The sequence below is a fragment of the Triturus cristatus genome, chromosome 8 (genome assembly GCF_964204655.1).
Source record: "Triturus cristatus chromosome 8, aTriCri1.1, whole genome shotgun sequence".
Classification (NCBI taxonomy): Eukaryota; Metazoa; Chordata; class Amphibia; order Caudata; family Salamandridae; genus Triturus; species Triturus cristatus.
In genome coordinates this window covers 1,222,428,517-1,222,449,117 of record NC_140591.1, presented here as the reverse complement: position 1 = coordinate 1,222,449,117, position 20,601 = coordinate 1,222,428,517, and the positions used below count along the sequence as shown (strand labels likewise).

Below are 20,601 nucleotides of genomic sequence, written 5' to 3'. Positions count from 1 at the left end.
CCAGGCATTTGTGTGATTGAGCCTCCAAATGAGTTCTGTCTTCAGGTCTTCTTAGAAACGGACTAATAAGCTGTACATAAGCTCTACTCAAAATTGTTACGTCTTTAATTGTTACCTGCAAATCTTCATAGCCCCTTGTATCCATCTACTAGCTGTCTCATCCGCCTCTTTGGGTAAAAATCCCCTGAGTTTTCTCTGATCTTGGAATGCTTCTGTATTCCGAAAGTCCTGAGGTCTGTGGGACCCTTGAGGAAGATTTCAGCCAGGCAACCAAACCATACCTCATCTAAGTCAATGCCCTGTCCGTGAAGAGGAGGCTATAGCGAGTTTGCTAAGTCCTTTGAGGAAGAGCTCTCCTAAGAGGCACCCTTCCGCAATAACTCTGGCTTCAGAAGTGGCTAACTCCCCTAGCTTGTGGCCAATTTTAATTGATAAAGAACACCTCTCTGTGGAAAGAGCGCAAATGGCATTGACGATGAAGCAGTCTGTGTATTGCGGCTAACCCGACAAGATGCCTGGAAACCTGAGACGTATAGCCTTTGCCTTCTTGGCTAAGTCGAGGATGTTGGTGCGTGGCCCCATAATGTCTTAACTAAAACAGAAATGAATGGGACCAGAGATTGAGCCTTCCCTCACTCTCCCAAACATACACTTTAACTCACTTTACGTGAAGGACTAAATAAAATCCCTTCAATTGAGGAGAAACAAAATGGGTAAGAAAAAACTTACTGGGAAACCATTTAGTTTGTTAAAATATAGGTTGTTAAAATTGCCCTCACCCACTGAATAGTGGCATGTTTTATCATAGGGCCGCTTACACCCTGGCGCAGACCAATGCTCAGGGTTGAGCCTGATTTTTGCTTTGTTACTCGTAATTTGGCTATGATCTCACTTGTCCTAGCCACCCGCCAGAGTCTCCCCATAGTGCTGCGTCAAGCTTTACTTACTGGGTTAAAGTGCAGCGTCTCATGCCGTTCCCACTCTGGTAGCGAAGGTCCAATTGTTAACATACTGCTCGAACAAAAACCTAATTACCTGTTAGGTACCTCTGTCGGCCATACTGGCATTCTCTGAAGTCTCAGCATACAAACATATACGCCCTCGGTATATAAGCCTTCATGTGAGTGTTCTAATAATCTAATTTTCGAGGACATTTTTATTTTTACTAATGGTCCAATTTGATGGTCCTGTCTTTTGTTCCTATAATTTCATATTGAGGGTATAATAGTTCTTAAATGGGAGGAGAATTTTTTTGTTAGTTCTCTGATGAGGGTAACTTTTTGTTAGCGAGTACTGTGGTGCCAAGGAATGGAATCATTCAGTCCTTTTTCACTTCTATGTAACCTATGTACCATCTTTGTTCACGTTGGAACAAAAAGCTTGTCACGTCTCTGATTGGCTTGGGAAGATAGGGTTTGTCAATTACTGTCCATTTTAGATCTTTCTCGGAGTGTTTCATTTCTAAATTGTGTGAAGTAAGTTTTGTTGTTGTCTTTTTTGCACCTCACATTACACATATGATCTAGAATTCTTACCTTTACTCCTCTTGTTGTCATCCCTACATATAAGTACTCACAGTGGCATTTGATCATATAGATAACATTATCTGAATTGCATGTGGTGTGACTTGTCAGCTGCCAGGGATATTTCAGACCTAAGTCCTCAAATTTACTATTCGTGGTTGGTGGACATGCTTTGCATGAACCACATGCATAGTGTCATGTCACCGGGGGCAAACCCCAATGGTCCAAATCAGTTTTAGCTTTTGGTATCTGTGTTCTCATATGTACCAAAATGTTTCTAATACTGGCACACTAATCACGAATAGTAAATTTGTGGACTTCTCTCATACTGATGCCTCGCATTGATGGCATGAGGAATGAAAGGGAAGAAAAGGGGCAGGGGATTTTATACCGTCTGGTGAAAAGGTCTGACAAGGCAAACATTACTGTGCAACAAATCAACAATTTTTCCTCGTTTCTGAGTAGAGCACATTTAATTACCCTCTCTACAGTTATTATTCTTGATGAATTGTATCAAAACATATTTATAATCTACATAGATAATAGCACTTAATCAAGAAGAGAAAAATATATATACACAAAAACATGACATAAATCACAACATTCTATACATAAACCAAAAAGGACATCAATGTATAACACAATAACCCTACAAACATTATTCTTACTAGTGTCCTCCTTACAGATCTGGAAGGACCACTAAGAGGTACTCCGGGTGGTACACTTAAGGTTAGTCAACTAGTACAGGTCATTCTAGTGTACCATCATACATTTCCAAACAATCACTATATTTCCAACGACTCCTCCGTAAGAAATGTCTACGTGACCACGTTTCAGACTTAATACCTTACTGTACAAAAAATCTCTGAGACTATCAAAACAGCCAATAATTCGCAATGTGCAGCAACTCCTAATTTTCTAGGTGCTCAGGATACGGTACACCTCCCTTCACAAATGATGGAGCTCCCTCAGTCAGTATATAATCATTCACCCTCTTCGTTTCCTCAACGCCATATACTCAAAGATCATGCTCAGCTTATTCTTGAGTCTATAGTGAAATCAATCACTTCTCTGGCTCTCTATTAGTCGACCGCCGCGAGGGAAGTGTACCGTATCCTGTACTGTACCCAACGCATCACCTTTCCTGCGGGTAAGGAACCAATGCATCACCTTCCCTGCGGCTGTTTTTGCTTGTGATTTTGGAGCATCCTAGGGACTTTGTGCTGAAAGTGACACATCCATAGTTTCCTATGGACAGAACTGCTTTTTACCTTTTAAAAGTCATAGTTTGACATCTGTATGTTAGATTTATGTCGTTTTGGTCTTGTTTGGTTTAGATAATGTTTCTTCATTTTTCTAAACTCGTGTGTTGTCCATTTGTGGTGTTTTCATTGGGTAATTGCGGGTTATAGACAAATGCTTTACACATTGCCTCTGTAGTTTAGCCTGATTGCTCTGTGCCAAGCTACCAGAGGGTGAGCACAGGCAAACTTAGGAGTATACTTTATTCATCATGACTAGAACGAAGGGTCCCTACTTGGTCAAGATGCATACCTCTGCCAACTAGAGACTCCCAATTCTAACGTTGTGGCACTTCGCTTTCCAGAATCCTATACAAATATCAGTCTCTTGTCAATAAACCACACTGAACAATCAGGGCTGATTACAAACCATGACTGCTGATTTATTGCCCTTCTCCACTGAAGGTCAACTCCCAATCTTTCCTGGTTCTCCACACCACAAACTCAAAACCAATGGGTAGAATATCCACCATGCTCTGATTCATCGACCACTTATGTAGGCCAATGAATGTGTGACACATGCTCTATCCAATCCCAAATAACACAATAACACTTACACACATATAGACAGCAACTTAATCGTGTTACCACTGCATCACAATCACACCCTTCTTGATTGCAGGGTGTGGATAAACTTTGGGTAACCCTCCAATTCCTCTGTAAGGTTTGAGCTCTGTGATGCCACACTAGTGGAAGTGGTGCATTAACCAGATGCTAGACTACATAACTTGGTCAAGTAAAAAGAAGGTTTGTATTTCTTACTTTTACCTTTTTCCAACTGCTGGTTTTAAGTTCAATCTAGATGTCATTTTACTTGTATTTTTGAGTAATTACATACTCTGTTTAGTCAACACAGAATATTGACTACATTGTGAAAGGCTAATCATTATGTACAATGAAAGGCAGTTTAGAAAGTTTCAAAAAACTGACTAACCATTGTATATTTCATAAGCCACTGTTTTAAAGGTGAATCATGTCTTACATTTCTATCTAGCTATCCAAACCCAATTCATTAAAATGTTTGTATATTTCAGATCTTAAATATACCAGGGCGTTTAAAATGCTAGGCTGTCAGAGATGAAGCCATATTGAAATCTGGCTGAAGGACCACCACTACAATCTGCAAGCAATCGGATGTTACCTTAAGGTGAGCCTTGATACAGCTTTATCTCTCCTAAACCTTAATACTAGCATTTAAAGATGTTGCTGTTGGTAGGCTATGATCATTGTGCAACCCTCCAATGACAATCAAAACACCTCAATGGATGTATGTGCATGTTGGCTGCGTTTTGTAAAACTGGTATTTCTTAGAACTGCTTTCAGCATAAGGATGAACCATAAATGCATTTCCACAAGATTTATCTATTTTCTTTTTTAATCAATTTGGGAATTGAGTAATTAACTACCATCCCAATATTGTATTCTGTAGCCTGTGTAAAAGCCGAAGAGTACCAATGCACATGTAAAGCAGAGGAGCATCTAACAAGATTTTTTTGTTGAACCCGCTTTTGTATGAGGAGTTGTAAATTTAACACTATGTAAGTCAGTTGTCAGTGTGCTGTGTAAGAGTTGGGCTTAGCTGCCCAGCCCTGAAATCTGAATGGTAAAATTGTAGGGTACCGTTATATTTCAAAGGTTTAACATAAGTTTAAGGGGTAGTTTAATCAGTTAGATTTCCTGCTCTAAACCACACAATTTTAAAGGATTCATCTCCGTGCATGATAGTGAATTAGGCTGGAAAATCATTCCTGTGGCAAGAAACTAATTAAGGAAAATAGAAATCAGTAATAAATTTGGATTTTCATTTAAAATTTTTGCAAGTGTGACTTTACTAAGATTATCGTTTTACTGCCGTTAGGATGTCCAAATCCAACTTAGCCCAGTGACCTTTATCTCGTTCTTCTGGCTGAATTCCATGCTTTTGATCTTTGCCGAATTCCCTTTGCTCTACATTCTTTCCCAGGAGAGGTGCTGCCACCCTTCTAACCTAAAACCTTCCGAGAACACAAGGTAATCTGTAAATATTTGCATTCAGCATTAGAAACCGACCAACAAATGAAATGTGTTCTTGATCATAGATCTGCTCCAATAAAGTTATTCCTAATTTCAACTGCCTTCTATCATAGCAACCCCCTATCAAAGGAAGTTTGGGGATTATTGAATCCATCCCTAAAGGGTCTGCCTGCCTGTCACTGCCCTTCTCTTTTGGCATTTGTTAGGCAAACGAAAGCCACAGCACTGGACTTCTTGGAAGAGCAAGGGTCTAACAGACTGCAAGTGCTCTTCTCTCTGGACTGGAAAAGTCAGGGGAATCTAGAAGGGGTGTATTTTGCTTTGTTTCTCGAAGGGTTGGACGAGGTTCTCTTATTTAAGGAGCTAGGCTAGGGAGAGAGAAACAACAACAAACGGCAGTTCTGCCATTGTTGAAACTGGACAACAAAGCGTTGTGGGATTACTTGTGCAGACCTTCTTCTCGCTGTAACAAAGATTCACGTGGCAGTTTAAAGTTTCGTTCCATTTTATTGTTTCATTTTTGTTTGAAAACATTTTGTTCATTTTAAGCATCAAGGTATGTAAATATTAGCAAATCAAGATCTACTTTTTGACACCAAATCCCTCCCGTCACGCAGTCTGTCAGGGGTTTCCTATTTTTTGTTTGGAAGGTGATTCACAAATTAATAACTAGTGGCAACATTGACAAACATAACTCCTCCCATCCCTCCACGAAAGTCATTTGGTGTTTCTACTTAATCTCTTCAGGGACCAGTTCTGTCTTTATGCTCTCAGTGTCTGTGGGTATCTCAAGACTTGTCACTCTTCCTGACAATACTCCATGACTGGTTTTCTGATTTCCTCAAATTGCTCTCTCTCTCCTCCCTCAGGTTGCATGTCAACTTCTCCATTACCATCAATGTCCAAGTGCTGAGCCCACCAAGAGCTACCTGGGATTTTCAACTGTTTCCTTGTCCTGCTGTCTCTTTCTTGGCTGCTAGGAGCATATGAGAGATCACAGTTCACTCCCCTTAACCAATTTTCCCAGTCACAAGGACGAATTCCCAGTATCCCTGTGGGTGGATCTGTTTGTATTGGTAAACCAGTTACCTTCTTTATGTGGCTCAGTATATCTTTCCAGAATATGTCTCGGGCATCTCCATAACATGTGTGACATAGTGCCCCCACCCCGCACTACCTCCAGCATCGGCATTCTATATTAGGAAAGGTTTGCTTCAATTTCTGCTGTGTCGGGTACCAATCGTACACTATTTTATACTACTTTTTTTTTGTCCTGCACGTTTATTAGTAGTTTTGCTATGTCTCACCATAGTCTCTGCCAATATTTTGGGCATATCTCTACTTGTGTTTTATCATTGAGGGACTTCAAAGCCCATATATTGCTTAGATTAACTGCTTAGTATTTTCAGAGGGAACAGATTTTTTGTAAGACATTAAATATCTGATTCCTGCTGCTTTGTTTAACGGCCCAGTGTCACAATTAGCAGTACCAAAGTATTTAATTCTACGGGGGTAAAAAATCTAAATTGCATTGAGTAAATGATTAGATTATGTGTGCCTGGTCGAGATCTCCCTCGAGCATAGAAATATCAACCCATTGTCATTCTTCATGTTGTGTGGTGGCTAGGGTCAAGAGGTGTTCTTTCATTTTTAAGTGTATTCTACTTTCTGAAGACTATATTTCTAAAGATCAAATTTTAACAACCAGCAGACACATTTTGCTCAGAGTTCTTTCTGTTATGAGTTCTTTCTAGGCTTTCAAAATTGTAGCATGCTGTAATGATTGATTTGTTACTGTGTCCAAATAAACAGTGAAAATGTCCACAGTAATCTACCAATCAGTAGAGTAGAAGATTTGTGAAGAAGGACACGCATATTTTCTACTGTCTTGTAAAAGACAGTGGAAGTAATACAATCCACTATTTATTTAAACACAATAACTAAACAGCCATTGTGGGAGGTTTAAAGAGACATTCTCACAAGAAAAACATGCACTAAATAGGATAGCACACAAGATAAGGAGTACACAATACCTTAGTTCTACCATACCACAGCGACCCTGTAAGTCTTTTCTTGTAATGTCCCGGGCGTATAAGAATCCTTTGGGAAGTAGTGAATTTAGGTTCAACATTTGTTATTTTAAAGAGACACACTTCCTTCGGTACCTGAAAACAATGAGCTCCCAACTTTCCCCTAAAATACTTTTCCTCCTGCCAAAGATGAAACTGAGGCAACACAGGACAAAGAGGAGGAAGAAATTGGGATCTCCCAAACTCACTATAAAACTCTATTTTCTGTAGAGGCCTCCGACCACTGTCTTGGAGATCGCTACCAAGAAACTGTAACCCTCCCTAGGCTTAACAAACTAGACACTGATGATCACAAAGGAAGAGATCTTAAAAGCCAGTGGAAGTTTAAGGCATCAGGGCCAGATCGCTTCATTCCTACTTTTCACAAAAGCTTTGCATCCCAACTCACCCCAACATTGACCAAAGTGTCAGAACTCTATATTCCCTGCTGATAGTACTGATCTAGACTCCAAGTACAATTTGATAACAACCATCCTTAGGCAATCTATTGATGAGTTAGCTCCCGAAAAGGCACAAAAAATAAAAGGTGTAGAGAATGGAGCCCCCTGGTTTACTGAAGGTCTACGCGAACAAAAGAGAAAGCTCCGCTACCTCGAAAGATGCTGGAGGAAATCTAAAAGGGCTACTGATAGGGAATCATATCGAACGTCGTTCCAAGCATATAAAAAGCTTATTACATCAGCCAAGAAGGAGTATTACGAGACGCGTATCAATAACGCCACAAACATACAGAGAGAGACCTTTCAAATATTGAAAGAGTTAAGTAAGAAAGAGGAAAAGACAGATATCACGATCGATTGCGATACCTTTCAAGGATATTTCCTGGGAAAGGTAGCGACTATCTTGTCCGACATCAAGACGAACAACCCAGTCCCTTATATCGAACAATCGCCCCTCCCAGACTCTCCTACTCCAACTTTTACCAGTTTTCCCTACATTAACTCTAGCACTCTGAGGAAACTCGTAGTGTCTACCAAATCTGGCTCCCCCGCTGACCCCTGCCCGCCTGACATCTTTCGGATGGCAATACCGCTTCTAGAAGACCAGATCCTTGACCTTTTAAACATCTCATTAGTCACTGGATCTTTACCATCTACCTTCAAAGAGGCATGTGTCAGACCTTTGATGAAAAAGCCTGGAGCCGACCCAACTAGCCTGAAGAACTATAGGCCAATTTCCCAGCTGCCATTCCTGTCAAAGGTACTGGAACAGCACGTACTCAAGTCCCTGTCAGCCCTCCTGGAATCTCACCATCTTCTCCAGGAGCGGCAAGCTGGTTTCCGTGCCCACCATAGCACGGAACTAGTAATGCTGTCGGTACTGGATGAGCTAAGATGCATGGCTGACAGTAAAAGGCCAAGCGCGCTGATATTATTAGATCTTTCAGCAGCGTTTGATACTGTCAGCCATGCACTGCTCTTGGACAGACTGGCTGGGTTCGGGATAGGAGGGCAGGCTCTTAAATGGCTCACAGCCTTCTTAACAAGAAGGACACAGAAGATCCAGTTGGCAGACCAGGTCTCAGAGGTGGGCATGTTAGTCTGTGGGGTCCCGCAGGGGTCAGCACTCTCGCCACTTTTATTCAACCTCTACTTGCAACCACTGATAGAGTCACTGGCAAACATGAAGTGTAAAGTATTTAACTATGCCGACGACACTCAGCTATTGCTGAGTATCGATAATACACCATCGGCACAATCAGTGGCTCAAGACATCCTACGTTTTACAGTGAACTGGATGTCATCTAACTTGTTGAAGATCAATCCGGATAAAACGGAAGTCCTTGTCATCTCGACTTCTGTTTCCCCCTGGAGCGATTTGTTCTGGCCACAAGAACTAGGCCCTACTCCAAAACCATGCCCCAATGTCAAGAGTCTTGGGATGAAAATCGATCAGGAACTCTCAATGGTCAATCAAGTCTCCGCTGTAGTTAGCTGCTGTACTAACCTGATCAGGCAATTACGTAAACTCGCCCCCCTGCTCTCGAGAAATATGCTGCAAACCATTGTCTCAGCCACAATAGTGTCTCGAATAGACTATGGAAACGCGCTGTATCTCGGCCTTCCAAAGAATTCCATCAACCGTCTTCAGGTCATTCTAAACGATGCAGCACGCCTGATCTTTGGAGTGCCGAGGAGGACCCATGCTTCCCCCCTGCTCCACCGATTACATTGGCTGCCCGTGGTGCAGAGAGTGGAGTTCAAAAGCATGTGTATCTGCCACAAAGCAATCCACGGACAGGCGCCAGCTTATATAAAAGAAAGGCTTGAACTCTACGAACCTAAACGTATCTTGCGATCGTCTGGATCTTTCTTACTGTCTCAACCACGCTTCAAGCTAACAACCAAAGGAGGCAGATCCTTCTCAGTGCAGGCCCCCATTAGTTGGAATAAGCTACCGGAGGTGCTTCGGAGAGAGCCCAACCTTCTCCGCTTTCGGAAGTCTTTGAAGACCTTACTCTTCAAAGACGCATTCCCGCTTCTATAGGCGATTGTTAGACCTGAGACCCATACTTCCTCTTTCCATCTTTTTTCTGTACTTGGTCAGTAGCGCTTTGAGACCTGTTGGTGAGTTGGCGCGATATAAAACCCAGTTACAATTACAATTACAATTACAGTGTTCAAAAGCTGCTCCGCAGACCACAGAATACCTATGTCGATGACCGAAGCAGAAATATCTTTGAATATTGAGGCCAAGATATTAACTATAAAGCCATGGTTAGCAAGTGATGTTATCCCTGATTCACGCTGATAAAAAAATGGGTTTATCACATGGGTGCATTGTGAGCGACAACCCAAAAAAAGCCTAAAATTAATTGACATTGTGAGGAAGTGATGGAGAGATGGGCCATCCTCTCTCTCTATGCTAAAAGGGAATTTAACCGTGTGGATTGGGGCAGGATCACAGCTATTATATACCATATGGTATTTGGGACGCAATTCATAATGCAAATAGTATCTGATTATAAACCCAGGGAGTGAGGGTCAGGGTAAATGGCCACCATACAGAGCAGATCCCTACTTCAGAAAATTTGGGAAAATAGACAAATAAAAACTATACATTTCAGAACAGATACAGTGAAGCCAACAGTGTTTGCAGATGTGCTACTGCTGACCCTGGAGGGCTCAAAGCAGTCCCTCAAAGAATTACTTGCATAGCTGCTGAACTACTCAGAACTTGCGGATTCTGGGTTAACCTCCACAAGTCAATGGACCTTATCCTGCAGGAGTCACCAAACTGAATGCAAATATAGAGGACTCAACCCCTTTTTGCTGGACATTTGAGAGCCTGAATTATTGGGGAATTCAGATGACTCCTAGTTTTCATTGTGCTGTGGATGATTATGTAATCTTGTTGTTGGTGGTGGGCGATGCAAATCTGATGCCCCTTTGAGGTGTCCGTGTAGGACTGTATGCTGCCCTAAAATAAATGTTGTTGCCAAGAATCCTCTGTCTTTGAGGCCTTCCCTTACAGGTGAAGCAAAACGTTTTTACTAAATTGAAGGAACTATGCAATACTTAAAATTTGGGACAATACACACCCAAGATTGAGCTGGGAGTAATTCGCCAAACACCCAAAGGAAGAAAGGCTTAGGAGATCCTCATACATTCCACTATTTTCCGGCATCCCAACTCAGGTACATATTGGAATAGCAGATGTGACAAACTGACAAACTCTGGTGCTGCTTTGACCAGAATCTATCTAACCGACTTCTTGAAGAGGTGCTTTTGACACCATGGGCAGGATATATATATATGTTTCCCAGATTATTAAGGTCATGTTAACAATGTCAGACCAAATGACAACCAAGATGCTATACGGTACTTATTTCTTCTCTCTTGGAAAGGAAAGGATCCGAATGGAGTTGTGGACAGGGGGCTAGCATTAGATCATTTGAAGAAGTTAAATACATGTATATGGTCCCATAAACTGAATGCTTCCATTATGTGAAACTCAGACATTGGGTGCTGCAACCATAGGTAAAGGGGGAACAACAAAAAGCCAAACTGATTTTGAGAGATTTCTGCAGAAACTCACCTCCACCCAACATCTGTTTTTAAAGATCATATACCATTCTAAACAGTGCTCACAGTGCCGACAAATATACGTGCCAGAAACTGTAGGAAAAGGAGATCGGTATTAATCTAGACAAAAAACAGAGGGTGGAAATCTTTGTTAGGGAAAATAACTTTGCTAGACATGCACAAATGAAGGAAACAAATTACAAGATACTATATAGATTGTACTATATGCCAGTATGTCTGCATGTCATTGATTCTAGGAAATCAGGAGATTGCTGGAAAGAGTGTGAAAACCCATTCACACTTGTACACATTATATGGAATTGGTCGAAGCTGAAGAGGTACTGGACAGATGTTCTGAAGGGCATCAACTGTCTAATAGAGGATGAACTGGAGAAATGTCCCGAAAAAATAATTTTAGGCTGACCAGCATCCTGGTTATACCCGATACTCTAGATGAGGGAAAACCATTTCACTGCTGCAAAACAGTTTATAGTACTATCTCTTTGGGACAAGAAGATAACACTGGCATTTGCAATGTGGCTTCAGAGGTTCTTGATGGCTTGGGGCTTGGGAAACTCGCCTATAGTAATTTAAGCTTAGACTGAATACTCCACAGGCTACAGACACCAGTGCTTCAATTTATGAACGGTGACTACAGAGGCCTTACCTGCCACAGGAGACTTAGATTATTTGATTTGTTAGGCACCACCATATACTTATAATGGGGCCAATTGTTGAAGTGCATGCAACTTGCTACATATTAGAATGAGCTACCAGTGGAAACGATAAATTCATAGAGATCTCTGGTTTGGAGAGGGAGGGAGGCTGTTTGAGGGGTGAGTTTTCGCTTGGTGGGTGCACCCACCTGTTGATCAATCACTACAAAATACCCAATAAAAACTATTGAAACCTGAAAGCACATTCTCAAAGTGAATGCCTTATGCTGGGCTTGGTGGCTCAGTGGACTAATGCGTCCACTGTAGGGGCCTGTGTTCGACCTCATGGGTCACAGGTTCAAATCCCGTCGGGTCCACCAAGCCTTTAATCCTTCTGAGGTCGATGAAATGAGTACCATTGAGTTGGGTAACAATAAACATCTGTTATTCAGCACCTTTTGGTGAACGTGCGCTTTACAAATACATAATATATGATGTTCTCAAATCATGAAACTATCATTATGTTACGTTAAATCACCTTAATCCATCTATTAATCATACATAAGATTAACATTTGCCTTCACAATAAAAAAAATACTTGGCGTTATTTGTGGTATTTTCAGAGGTTAGTAATATTTTTTTATGTAAAATCCTCCTCTTATTTTTCTTGGTAATTCCGAGGTTAATCATGGAATTTCCTTTGTTTCATTAAATTATTGGGGTAAGACCCTCCTGTATTCCATGCCCTTTAAAACTTACATTCAGCCTAAACCCCATTTTACCATATCCCTAATTACTTTTATTAGTTACCCTTGCCCCAAACTCTTCTATACTTCCCTTTTCATTTGTTTCCAGTCTTGTGTATTTTCTAGTTTATTAACTGTGTGTTTTTTAACTGGGGGTAATTGATTCAGAAATTATATGTTACCAAGAAGAGGGTAGTATGAACCTGGGATGGCAAGATAAGGGAAGGGCCCACACAGTTAACAAAGTGGGTTGGTAATTCGCGTTAGTGCTTGTAGGGTTCAGTCACTGCTGCAGGGGCTCACATGTACTTGTAGAAGAGTCCTCCTCTGGTTTGGGATGATGGAACCCAAACATGGGGGACATCAGGGTGTCTCTCTAGACTGTTTGTTGAATGGATGAGAACAGCAGGACAAGCCATCAGATGCTTAACAGGGCGCAGGCCTAGACCTGGCCTTGAAGAGTTGGGCAGCTCACACTTTAAGCACCCCTTCTGCAGCCATGTATTGGCTTTTGTGGGTTTCGCTCAGACTATTTTTAACTGTCTGGCAGCAGGACAGCATTTTATTTATTCCTATAACCTATTCCGATTTATTGTGCCTTGAAAGTGTAAAATTCCAACCAGCCAGGTTGCGATTTGTTTTTCACACTTCAAGACAGGTACTGGTGCTGCTAGGCAAAGCAAACGTGCCCTTTTCCCAGGACTCTAAAGCAGAATTTGGTCGGTGGCTGTGTGGCTCCCCTCAAAGGAATGCTGGTTTGGTAGGAACAATGCGTGTTACACAAGTTCTGGGTGTGCTCGTTTTGCTGTGTTCTTGAGCCACATAGTTCTTCGATCTTGAGTTTATCTTTTAGTTAAAAGGGCGTTCATCCCCCTCTCTGGATGTTTAACCCAGGTGCATCAATGATTCCGCTCATAATCATTCTAATGATAGCAAACACGTCAGCACACCAAACAAAACAAGCATTGGCATAGCCAATAGGTCTCGCCTTTGGGACCTTATAAGTGTTTAGCCATGCAACAGTTGCATAACTAAACACTTATAAGGTCCCAAAAGCGAGACCTATTGGCTATGCCAATGCTTATTTTAACTGCTGCAATCTATTGAAGCCTCACGGAGAACATCAAACCGGCCGCGAAAGTGATTGCGATCGCGATCAAACATCAAAGCGGCCGCGTGGCCGCGAAAGTGAAAGTAATCGCGGTAAAGTGCGACACCCGCGCACATGCACTGTAGCACTAGGCTGGCCTGGTAGCACTTTTTGGAGCCCTCACAAAATGTCTCGCCAGACCAGCGCATGCGCTTGGTCAGGCGAGACCTAATAAATAAACCAGAGTGTGGTCCACGTTAGCAGATTTGCTGCAATCTAAAACTATAGCTGGCCTTGCTACAGCCAGGACCTACAGTGAGGGCATCCGGTGGGGTCTAGAACCTCGAGCATATTGGGATGAGAGAACAGGTCAGAGTTGTAGATGTACAGATGTGTACATGTGGAGCGTTAGATCTGCTATTGTCCTTCTCCGTTAACATTAGGATCCTTTCAAACCCTACGTGGGGGGGGGGGGGGGGGGGGATTGAAATAGTGGCAAGGGAGGGCTAGCACACCCAGCTTTTAATTCTCCTCCTTATACTTCGCGTTTTCTGTTACTGACATCGTACTTAATTGTTGAAATTGTGAATGGACCAATTGGTGCCTGATTAAAGAATGCTCGGATTCGGGGATAGCATCTTGTGTACCATTCAAAAACCTATGACTGTAAGACGTGTGCTGCCTTTTAATAAATTCATAATATAATAAATGTTAAAGTCTATAAAATCATATTTTCATTGGTTTGTTTTTATTCTTTTAGACACGGAACTATATGAAATCGTGATGTCTTCAGCTGCAACTTCAGATTCCGTGCCAAGAAAAAATGTGGCATCTCAAGTTCCTTTCGTGGATCTCTGTTTGACACTTGAGAAAATACAGAAAACAAAGGCCCGCCCAGACAAAGCAAAATATTTAAGAGAATTTATAGATTCCTGGAGGAAGTTCCATAAGGCGCTTCATAAAAATGAAATTAATACATCTGACTCTTTTTATCCGGCAATGCGACTTATTCTTCCGCAGCTGGAGAGGGAGAGGATGGCTTATGGAATAAAAGAAACTATGCTTGCCAAGCTTTACATTGAAGTGCTAGGTTTACCCAAAGAAGGCAAAGATGCATCAAAGCTTCTGAACTATAGAGCACCCAGTGGGTCTCATGGGGATGCTGGTGACTTTGCTATGATAGCCTATTTCGTCCTGAAGCCAAGATTCCCAACACATGGCACTTTGACCATACAGGAGGTGAATGGCTTTTTAGATGCCATTGCAAACAACAATGCTACAAAAAAGAAAGACCAGGTAAAGAAATCTCTACTTCAGCTAATAACCCAGAGCTCAGCCTTGGAACAGAAATGGCTGATCCGAATGATAATAAAAGACATGAAACTTGGGTTCAGTCAGCAAACAGTTTTTTTCATTTTCCACCCTGATGCCACTGAGCTCCATAATGTAACAACAGATCTGGAGAAGGTGTGCCTGCAACTTCATGATCCTACGGTCTCCCTCTGTGATGTTTCTATCATGCTATTTTCTGCCTTCAAGCCGATGCTTGCTGCAATTGCTAACATAAAAAATATTGAAAAGCAAATGAACAACCAAAGTTTTTATATAGAAACTAAACTTGATGGTGAGCGTATGCAAATGCACAAAGATGGCGATGTGTACAAATATTTTTCCCGAAATGGATTTGATTACACTCAGCAATTTGGGGCATCACCGCTAGATGGATCACTGACACCTTTTATTCATAATGTATTTAGAATTGATGTGCAGAACTGTATTCTTGATGGTGAGATGATGGCTTACAATCCTAACACACAAACATTTATGCAGAAAGGAAGCAAGTTTGACATCAAGCGATTGATGGATGATTCGGAATTGCAAACCTGCTATTGTGTGTTTGATATATTGATGCTAAATGATCAGAAATTGGCCCGTGAGTCGTTGCGAAAACGTTGTGAGATCCTCCATAAGGTTTTTACTCCAATTACAGGTAGACTTCACCTTGTACATAAAACAGAGGCCAGCACCAAGAAAAATGTTGTAGATGCATTGAACGAAGCCATAGATAACAGAGAAGAAGGAATCATGGTTAAAGATCCATTGTCCATTTACAAGCCAGACAAGCGTGGAGAAGGATGGTTGAAAATCAAGCCTGAATATGTCAATGGGATGATGGATGAGCTTGATATTTTAATTGTTGGCGGGTACTGGGGAACCGGTCAACGGGGTGGAATGATGTCTCATTTCCTGTGTGCTGTTGCAGAGGCTTCACCTCCTGGTGCAAAACCAGCAGTGTTTCACACAGTTTGTCGTGTTGGTTCTGGATACACAATGAAGGAACTATATGATCTTGGTTTGAAGCTGGCACCACATTGGAAGGTATACCGCAAAAGAGATCCACCTGTTAATATTTTATGTGGACTCGAAAAGCCTGAAGTGTATATTGAGCCTTGTAATTCTGTCATCCTTCAGATTAAGGCAGCAGAAATAGTGGACAGTGATATGTACAAAACAGGCTGCACCTTACGGTTCCCTAGAATTGAAAAGATTAGGGAGGATAAACAATGGTACGAGTGCATGACTTTGGAAGAATTGGTTGAGCTCAAAGAAAAGGCATCTGGGAAGTTGGCCTCCAAGCACTTTGATGTTGATGATGAGCCACATGAAAAGAAGCGTAAAACTCTGCCAAAACCTAAGAAAGTTATTGCCATTCTTGAGCACCATAAAGCCCCTGATCTCTCCAGTGTCAGCAAAGTTTCTAATATGTTTGAAGATGTTGAGTTCTGTGTTATGACTGGGACAGAGGAGCACTCCAAAGCTGATCTTGAGAGCAAAATTGCAGAATGCTCCGGCATTGTGGTCCAGAACCCTGGACAAGACACTTACTGTGTTATTGCCGGAACTGAGAATGTGAGAGTTAGGAACATCATCTCGGCAAACAAGTATGATGTTGTGAAAGCAGAGTGGCTATTGCAATGCATTGAAAACAAACAGTTCGTAGCTTGGCAGCCCTGCCACATGATCCATATGTCTCCTTCCACGAAAGCGCATTTTGCAAGTGAATATGATTCCTATGGTGACAGTTACTGTACAGACACAGATCCAACCCAGTTGCGGGCAGTGTTTACTCGAATGCCTAGCTGCAAAGAGAAGCTTCCTCTGGATATGATAGCGGAATTAGAGCAGCGCTACTCATGGGATGTCTCTCCCCTTACAATGTTTAGACAATACTCCATTTATGTGGATCTGCTTGCCAAAGTGAATGATCCTAGTTCCAGAATCCCTGCATCTGGCTTAGAAATTATAGCTCTACAGCTGCGATTTCATGGTGCAAAAGTAGTGACGCACCTAGCGGAAGGGCTGTCACATGTCGTTATTGGAAAGGATCACACTCGTGTGGGGGAAATAAAAGCTCTTCGAAGGACCTTTGAAAAGAAATTCAAAATTGTATCTGAATTGTGGGTTAGAGATTCACTGAAAGAAAAAAGCTTGCAGAATGAGACCGCTTATTTAATTTAATGCGATTTGCAGTTAGGCTGCTTGTGATGGGTTCATGATTTCTCAGAAGCTTCGCATTGCATGCTTCTCGAAGTGTCCCATGTTTGGAGTTTATAGTGCAAGACCAATTTTCTTTAGAAGTTTTCTAGTCCGGTATTGTTTGTAAAGCGGACGTGTAATCCTTGTGGCTTTTCAAGGTCCAGAATATAATTAGATGCTTTTTCCAATAATCAAATCTTATTTATGGTTTCAAGCACTATAACATAATATGGCAGTTCGATATGCAGATACAATATTTATTCTGTATTTTCCCCACAGCTAATAGTGTTTCAAATTGTTGTTTCCCTTTTAGTATCTTCTACCTGCAATGCACAATAACGTATTTCATGCCTACACATGCCTTCTTGACTGCATATCTCTTAGAAGTATAGAAAGATGTTAGTGTAATTTGGTAATCATACAGGAGAGTGTTTTTTGGGTTGTTTTCGGCTGCATTTGTGCAGAAAGGAGAACCTCCTGAGGTAGCTAAATATTTTGAAAAAGTTTATCTACTAAAACATAGTGCTCAATAGTACACAATGCTCTATGGCTTTAACGCTTCTGTTATAATAAAAAAAAGATGCTATTGAGCTATGTGAAAGACCAGGATTGACTAAATAATCCGTCCACATCTTTCATTATCTTTTGAGCTGGTCCATTTGCGGATCTTCATCTCAACAGTTTTTGGACGTTTACACTTGGGATGTTTTTGCTGGTGATTGTTTAACTGCATCTGTCATGTGATTAATTAGGTACTTTTGCTACCAGAATCTTTGTCAAAAGTGCTCCAAAAGCGCTGTCTTCTCAATAAACAGTTTTCTTTAACAGTTTTTTTAAAGCACTCCACGAAAGATGTTTACTTGTGAATGCAATAATAATAAAAGCACTATGTTAAGGACATTTATTTTTATAAATATTTTAATAAATCATATATTTATAATAATGTTTGCTTTATTCGCATATGTTGTCTAAGTAAGGTGCATAGTATTACTTGAAAAAGAGATTATTCGTGGTAATGTGTGGATTGTTTTGCTTCATTGGTGACTTGTGCTTTCACAATCTTTGTAAATTTGTAGATGAACAGTTAGCAGACTGTAAGGAGTGGGTTTCTGTGCTCACCAGAAACATGTTTTATCACCTCTTGATAATTCGTTGAAATTCACACAGCCTTTGCTGATTAAATATGAGCTTGTGGCTGGAAGAAATGTAATATGAAAATTAATAGTGAGGTTTATTTGTAATTCTTGTATTAAACAGCTACAATTTTAAGTCCACTTGCTGTACAACTGATGCCATGAATGTATTACCATTTCAGCACATTTGTGTTTTGTGGATTTGGGTGCGAGTATTAAAAGATTATAGTGGTTACAAACCCTCTGATTTGAAAAATACCATGGTTTGGTACCGCAAAGATTCTGTCACATATACCAACCCATTTTGCAGTTAGGAAAAGTTTTTCTGAATCTTAGAATAGTATTTCAGATCCATACTATATCGCTGTATGTAAGGGGCATTGCTTCCAAATTGCTACGGTATAAATCAATAATTTGCATCTGCAATTCTGGCTGCATAGTATTGACTAGTTACCACCTCCTAACTTGGGGTAGTAACTAATTTGTAAAGGGGAAAAAGTCCCCTTTGGCCCCTGATCCTTTTGGGAAATAAGGTGGTAGCTTCGAGGGGAGGGAGGGAGTAGGCGGAGGCCCTTTCTGTGAGTACTTAAATGTATATATAGATTAAAGTACCTTTCTTTTAACGAAGTAAAGGTCTGTGTTGGACAACCAGTTATTGTGCTGCAGTATCGTTATTGAGTTTGGAGCTTGCGCTCCCCCGCAGTACTTCCTTTAGAAGTTTCTCACCGCTTGCCATCGCCACCATCGAGAGTCTGGTTCCAAATGGGTTTTTGCAGAGCCATAGTAGGATGGACCCCGGGACATCAAAGTCAAACAATTCCAAACCCTTCCTGCCCCAAGGACCTTAGAACGTGGTCTGACAACCAACGGAGAGGACCCGACTATCGACCTGATGTAGAGATTGACAGACTGAGTAAAGGTTGTCATGTTGTCAGATGATTTTACAACCACTACCCTGCGTTTACTTTGCCTGGCAAATTGGGAGTTCACTGCTGGCTCTGTGTTGAACTTAATGGGTTTGTATTAATTGACTTTGAGGCCGTTCAAACAAAGGCATTTAAAAGTTTGGTGTACATCTATCATTGGTGCAGATGCTTACACTAATATTTTTTTGAGTTTTTACTTTTACAAAAAAAACCTTTCATCACGTGAGATTGTTTTTGGAATGGTAAAAGCCAATGACCTTGACACCATGAGAATTTTCTCCAATGGTATTGGGGTCATTTTTAGGTTGAGCCTAGGCAGCGCTTGTGCCGTCTCTTCGAGACCTGTTGTATTCAGGGTTTGTGGGCTTTAACTCCACCTTTGCTTTTGGTTTGCTACTTGGATTGCTCTTCAAAATATCTTGATTTCGACTGGTTCACTGCCTCTTTGTCCCTCCTTTCTCTATTTATTTACTACCCATAGAGCAGCGCCTAACTACTCAGTAGCTTTCAACTGAAGAGCTTATCTGTTAGTTCAGTGACACTCTTAATCTGTTAATTGCTTTCTCTTCAAGTTCAGAGGTTTGTGTGTGTGTGTGTATATAGCTTTGCTGCAAGGCAGTGTGAGCAAGCGGAGAACTGCGTGGAAACATGAGGCGGTGCACCCGATCACCTCCATTTTCTGTGTGTGTGTTGCTGGGCGACCTAGTACACCGCCTGCACTCCCAAGTGAAACATTTACATCCTTGCTTGTGTGTGAGCACCCGAAGAGCAGCGTGCTGCCACACTGCATCGTGACCAAGCGGACAATTGCGTTGTCCTACTTTGGCAGAGTTCGGGGCTACTTTGTAATTTATTTACAAGCACTTTTCACAAGCGCAACTGTTTATTGTAAAGTCGCCTTTCACGACCACTACTATGTGCCCCGCCCTCTCTTTATGTATACCACGCTGTACCTTTCCTCCCTCCTCTTGTGCTACGCGTCCCTTCTGCCAATTACCAGCCCCTGCCCTTTACTCCGCCAAGACAGTGCCTGTTCAGTGTGTGCACGTCAAAGCGAAGGGCACAGGAGGCACAGCCACGACTCTAGTGCATGCCGCGCTGCTCCTCCCGTAGCCCGTCATATGTTCTGCATCCCTTCTGCCATTAGCGCGCCCGCCCTCTCCTGCTCAGTGAGTGGGTTTTGGCCACAGCGGTTCCACGAAACAGCCCCTCACATTCTTGGCTCTGCTATTGCAGCCCCCGTTCCCTGTGTGGGCTCGATCACTTAGGCGTTACTGAGCAGTTTCCACTTGTTTGCCCTATCTCAGCAGTTTGAAGTTGAATATATTCATTCCTCATACCCTGCGAATGCATGGGCCAAGATGTAAGATGTCCATTAACTTAATTAAGGTTCTCTAATCGCGACTAATTAACACATGCAGTGGTAGTGCGGTGGACTTCAGGCAAGCAGAGTGGCAATATTAATATATGCGGCTTTCTTTCTGCTCGTGTCACAGCGCGAGGTTGTAAACGGCTATAACGTCCATGTACCAGGCTAAGGTCAGGACAAAGAATCACTGTA

The 20,601-nt window shown here is 41.7% G+C and overlaps 1 protein-coding gene across 2 annotated transcripts in view; it reads left to right on the top strand.

Moving 5' to 3' along the window:
- The window catches only part of LIG4 (DNA ligase 4), an 84,775-nt gene extending 66,854 nt beyond the window's left edge, over positions 1–17,921 (top strand). For both annotated transcript variants that reach the window (XM_085622899.1, XM_085622900.1), the window contains exons 2-3: positions 3,859–3,971; positions 14,205–17,921. In XM_085622899.1, the coding sequence (XP_085479025.1) occupies positions 14,228–16,963 (2,736 nt within the window). In that variant the 5' untranslated portion in view covers positions 3,859–3,971; positions 14,205–14,227 and the 3' untranslated portion in view covers positions 16,964–17,921. The remainder of the gene's footprint in view (positions 1–3,858; positions 3,972–14,204) is intronic.
- The last annotated feature ends 2,680 nt before the right edge of the window (positions 17,922–20,601 follow it).